Source organism: Homarus americanus, unplaced genomic scaffold (assembly GCF_018991925.1).
Source record: "Homarus americanus isolate GMGI-L3 unplaced genomic scaffold, GMGI_Hamer_2.0 scaffold6480, whole genome shotgun sequence".
Taxonomy (NCBI): Eukaryota; Metazoa; Arthropoda; class Malacostraca; order Decapoda; family Nephropidae; genus Homarus; species Homarus americanus.
In genome coordinates, this window is record NW_024735792.1 from 20,179 (window position 1) to 26,046 (window position 5,868).

Here is a 5,868-nt window from a genome sequence, read left to right on the forward strand (position 1 = left end):
GGTTAGGACGGTGCAGGTTATGCAAACAGTGTTGGGACGGTGCAGACATGCTAACAATGACTGGGACGGTACGGGTATGCAAACCAAATTTAGAGACAGTACAGGTATACAAACAACGACTAGAGACAGTACAGGTATACAAAACAATGACTAAGAGACAGTACAGGTATACTAACAATGACTAGAGACAGTACAGGTATACAAACAATGACTAAGACAGTACAGGTATACAAACAGCTAGAAGACAGTACAGGCATACAAACAATGACTAGAGACAGTACAGGTATACTAACAATGACTAGAGACAGTACAGGTACAGAAACAATGACAAGAGACAGTACAGGTATACAAACAACGACTAGAGACAGTACAGGTATACAAACAATGACTAGAGACAGTACAGGTATACTAACAATGACTAGAGACAGTACAGGTATACAAACAATGACTAGAGACAGTACAGGTATACAAACAATGACTAGAGACAGTACAGGCATACAAACAATGACTAGAGACAGTACAGGTATACTAACAATGACTAGAGACAGTACAGGTATACAAACAATGACTAGAGACAGTACAGGTATACAAACAATGACTAGAGACAGTACAGGTATACAAACAATGACTAGAGACAGTACAGGTATACAAACAATGATTAGAGACAGTACAGGTATAGAAACAATGACTAGAGACAGTACAGGTATACTAACAATGACTAGAGACAGTACAGGTATACAAACAATGACTAGAGACAGTACAGGTATACAAACAATGACTAGAGACAGTACAGGTATACAAACAATGACTAGAGACAGTACAGGTATACAAACAATGACTAAAGACAGTACATGTATAGAAACAATGACAAGAGACAGTACAGGTATACAAACAATGACTAGAGACAGTACAGGTACACAAACAACGACTATAGACATTACAGGTATAGAAACAATGACTAGAGACAGTACAGGTATACTAACAATGACTAGAGACAGTACAGGTATACAAACAATGACTAGAGACAGTACAGGTATACAAACAATGACTAGAGACAGTACAGGTATACAAACAATGACTAGAGACAGTAAAGGTATACAAACAATGACTAGAGACAGTAAAGTTATACAAACAATGACTAGAGACAGTACAGGTATACAAACAACGACTAGAGACAGTACAGGTACAGAAACAATGACAAGAGACAGTACAGGTATACAAACAATGACTAGAGACAGTACAGGTATACAAACAATGACTAGAGACAGTACAGGTATACAAACAATGACTAGAGACAGTACAGGTACACAAACAACGACTATAGACATTACAGGTATAGAAACAATGACTAGAGACAGTACAGGTATACTAACCATGACAAGAGACAGTACAGGTATACAAACAACGACTAGAGACAGTACAGGTATACAAACAATGACTAGAGACAGTACAGGTATACTAACAATGACTAGAGACAGTACAGATATACTAACAATGACTAGAGACAGTACAGGTATACAAACAATGACTAGAGACAGTACAGGTATACAAACAATGACTAGAGACAGTACAGGTATACAAACAATGACTAGAGACAGTACAGGTATAGAAGCAATGACAGAGACAATTACAGGTAGCACAAACAATGACTAGAGACGAAGTACAGGTACACAAACAACGACTATAGACATTACAGGTAGCAAAACAATGACTAGAGACAGTACAGGTATACTAACAATATTGACTAGAACAGTACAGGTATACAAACGGCGTAGCTAGAGACAGTACAGGTATACAAACAATGACTAGAGACAGTACAGGTATACAAACAATGACTAGAGACAGTAAAGGTATACAAACAATGACTAGAGACAGTACAGGTATACAAACAATGACTAGAGAGAGTACAGGTGTAGCAACAGTGGCTGGGGACGGTGCAGTTGTACAGGCAGAGGACGGTGGAGGTGTGTAAGACGGTAGTGGGGACGGTGCAGTTGTGCAGACGGTGAGCTGGGACGGTGAGATTGTGCAGACGGTAGATGGGGACGTTGAGGGTGTGGGCAGTGGAGCTGGGACGGTGCAGTTGTCTGAACAGGCTGGGGACGGTTGCTTGGTTGCTTGGAACAGTGACCCAGGGATGGGGTGGCAGTTGTGCAGACGGTGATTTGGGGACGGTGCAAGTTGTGGAGCCATTGATTGGGACGGTGCAGGTGTGCAGGTGTTGACTGGGGACGGTGCGGGTGCTGGAGCCAGCGGGCTGTGGACGTTGCGGGTGTGGGGAGCAGTGACTGGGACCCGGTGCAGGTGTGCCTAGCAGTGACGGAGACGGTGCAGGTGTGAACGGCAGACTGAGACGGTGCAGATTGTACTTCAACAGTGGGGACGGTGCAGTTGCAGGAACAGTGACCAGGGACGGTGCAGATGGCGCAGACGGTGACTGGGGACGGTGCAGATGTGCAGACGGTGGGCTGGGACGGTGCGGTTGTGCAGACGGTGGGCTGGGGACGGTGCTGGTTGTGCAGGCCAGTGACTGGGACGGTGCAGGTTGTGCGACTGGTGACTGGGACGGTGCGGGTTGTAGAACTGTGGAGCTGGGACCGGTGCAGGTGTGCTGTGGTGACTGGGGACGGTGCAGATGTGCTAGCAGTATTGGGACGGTGCAGGTGTGAGAGCAGTGACGAGGGGACCCGGTGCAGATTATGCAAACCAGTGACTGGGGACCCCAGTGCAGGTGTACAAACAATGACTAGGACCAGTACAGGTGTACAGAGCAATGTTAGAGACAGGGCTGGAGTGGAAACCAGAGCATGGGCTAGAGACGGTGCAGATTGTACAGACAGTGACTGGGGTGCAGATTTGCAGAACAGCTGACCAAGAGACGGTACCCAGATGTCTGGAAAACTGACGAGCTAGGACGGTGCAGATTTATACAAGGCAATGACTGGAGACGGTGCAGATATGCTAACAGTGACTGAGACAGTTGCGGGTATACAGAGCAATGACTAGAGACAGTACAGGTATACAGAGCAATGACTAGAGACAGTACGAATTATACAAACAATGACTAGAGACAGTACAGGTATACAAACAATGACTAGAACATTTGGTATACAAACAATGACTAGAGACAGTACAGGTATACAAACAATGACTAGGAGACAGTACAGGTATACTAACAATGACTAGAAGAAGTGCAGGTGTGCAAGCAATGATTAGAGACAGTGCAGGTATGAGGCAATGGGCTGGGGAGACGGTGCAGGTGTACTAACAATGGGCTGGGAGACGGTGCAGGTACAGGCAATGGGACAGTGCATGTGCGACAGTGATGGGATTGCAGGTTGTGCTAAACAGTGATGGGAAGTACGGTGCAGATTGTGATAGTGACTGGGGGAGGTGGATTGTGCAGGAATGGGCTGGGGGTGCAGATTGTGCAAGGTGACTGGAGACTGGTGCAGATGATACAGACGGTGGAGCCCAGGGACGGTGCAGATTGTGCAGAGCAGTGACTGGGACGGTGCGGTTGTGGGGCAGTGACTGGGACGGTGCGGTTTTGCGGCAGTGACTGGGACGGTTGCAGTTGTGGGACAGTGTGGGACGGTGCGGGTGTGGCTGTGACTGGGGACGGTGCAGATTGTGCAGGCAGTGCTGGGACAGTGCAGGTGTGCTGGCAGTGGTGGGGACGGTGCAGTTGTGGAACAGTGTTTGGACGGTGCTGTTGTGGGAGCAGTGGCTGGGACGGTGTAGTTGTGCAGACGGTGGGGGACAGTGTGGTTGTGCTGAGCAGTGGGCTGGGACGGTGCAGATTTGTGCTGGCATGATGGGACGGTGCGGGTGTGCAGGCAGTAGATGGGACGGTGCAGTTGTGCAGGCCAGTGATGGGACGGTGCCCAGGTTGTACCAGGCCAGTGGAGCTGGGACGGTGCAGATTGTGCAGAATGATGGGCTGGGACAGTGCAGATTGTATATAGTGTGGGACAGTGCAGTTGTGTATAGGGTGGGCTGGGGGACAGTGCAGGTGTGTAGGGTGGGGTGGTACGGTGTAGACATTCTGGTGTCTGGGGACAGTGCAGATTTGCAGGGTGGTGGGACAGAACATGTGTGGGTGGGGACGGTGCAGTGTGGGGCAGTGGGTGGGGACGGTGAGTTGTGCAGATTGTGGGGGGGGACGGTGCAGTTGTGATGAATTTGGGGACGGTGCAGTTGTGTAGGTGGGGACGGTGCAGTTGTGTAGAGTGGATGGGGACGGTGCAGTTGTGTGGTGGTGTGGGATGGTGCAGTTGTGTGAGAGTTGGTGGGACGGTGCAGGTTGTGTAGAGATTGGGGACGGTGCAGTTGTGTAAGTGTGGGACGGTTGCGGTTTGTGGTATTTGGGGACGGTGCAGATTTTGCTGGGTGGGACGGTGCAGGGTGTGGAGCAGTTATGGGGACGGTGCAGGTTTGTAGGGTGGGACTGGTGCAGATTGTATAGGTGGTGGGGACAGTTTTTGGTTGTAGAGAGCAGTTAGTTAGTTATGTGAGGTTGGGAATGACGTGGGGTGTGATGGTGCATTTGTGGATGCAGTGATTGGGGACGGTGGGTTGTAGGTGTTGGGGACGGTGCAGTTGTAGGGTGGGGACGGTGCGGTTGTGATAGTGGGTGGGGACGGTGCAGATTGTGCTGTGGTAGGCTGGAGGGTGCAGATTGTGCAGACAGTGGGCCCCAAGTTGGTGCTGGTGTGCTAACCCAGTGATGGAGGACGGTGCAGATTGTGGGGAGCAGTGATGGGACGGTGCAGGGTGTGGAAACAGTGACTGGGGACAGTGCAGATATGCTGTGTGACTGGGGACAGTGCAGATTATGCAAACCAGTGACTGGGGACAATTGCAGATTATGCTAACAGTGACTCAGGACAGTGCAGATTGTAGAACAATGACAAGGAGACGGTGCAGGGCATGCTAACGGTGACTGAGACAGTGCAGATGTACAGGCAATTTTAGAGACAGAATTGCAGGTATGCAAGCAAGTGACTAGGACGGTGCAGGTGTGCAGGCAATGGGCTGGGACGGTGCAGGTGTGCAGAGCAGTGACTGGGACGGTGCAGATTGTACAGACAAGTAGGCTGGGGACAGTACGGTGTACAGACCAGTGACTGGAGACAGTGCAGTTATGCAAACAATGACTGAGACGGTACAGGTATGCTAACAATGATGGAGACAGTACAGGTGTATAGAAACAATGACTAGAGAGACAGTGGGTATGCAAACAATGATCTATAGACATTACAGGTGTAGAGAGCAATGACTAGAGACAATTGCTGGTATGATAACAATGACTGTGGTGTTTGTGTTGGGTGGTGTTTTGAGAGACAGTGCAGATTCTTTAACAATGACTATGAGACATTGCGGGTGTAGAACAATGACTAGAGACGGTACGGTGTATAGAGCAATGACTGTGGACATTGCGTTTATCAGAAGTAATGTTCAGAGACAATTTGGTGTATGATAACAGTGAGCTATGAGACGTACTGGTTATGCTAACAATGGGCTATAGACATTGCAGGTATGGTAACAATGACTAGAGACAGTACTGGTATGGGAAACAATGACTAGAGACAGTGCAAGGTATAGAAACGTGACTAGAGACAGTACAGGTATAGAAACAATGACTGTAGACATTAGAGGTATACAAACAATGACTAGAGAGAATGTAAGTTATGCTAACAATGACTGAGACAGTTACAGGTATACAAACAATGACTAGAGAGTACAATTGTATAAACAATGACTAGAGACAGTTTGGGTATAGAAACATTGGTGGGGTGGGTGTGGTGTGGGGTGGTGTTATGAGCTAGGAGACAGTGCAGGTGTACTAGCAATGACTGAGATGGT

The 5,868-nt window shown here is 48.4% G+C and overlaps 1 protein-coding gene across 1 annotated transcript; it reads right to left on the reverse strand.

Annotated features, from left to right (window-relative positions):
- Nucleotides 1-1,895: 1,895 nt before the first annotated feature.
- On the reverse strand, nucleotides 1,896-4,047 carry LOC121871629 (mucin-12-like). The gene is made up of 2 exons (XM_042374040.1): nucleotides 3,270-4,047; nucleotides 1,896-2,788 (listed from the first exon to the last, which is right to left on the reverse strand). The coding sequence occupies exons 1-2, from the start codon at nucleotides 4,045-4,047 to the stop codon at nucleotides 1,896-1,898; spliced, it is 1,671 nt and encodes a 556-aa protein (XP_042229974.1).
- Nucleotides 4,048-5,868: the final 1,821 nt, after the last annotated feature.

Coding starts and splice junctions, on each gene's coding strand:
- LOC121871629 (XM_042374040.1), bottom strand. CDS start 4,047: ATGTCTACACCGTACCACCCCACCCTACACACCTGCACTGTCCCCCAG. Junction 2,789..3,269: donor GCACCGTCTCCCAGCCCATT/GTTAGTACACCT, acceptor TTTCCACTCCAG/CCCTGTCTCTAACATTGCTC.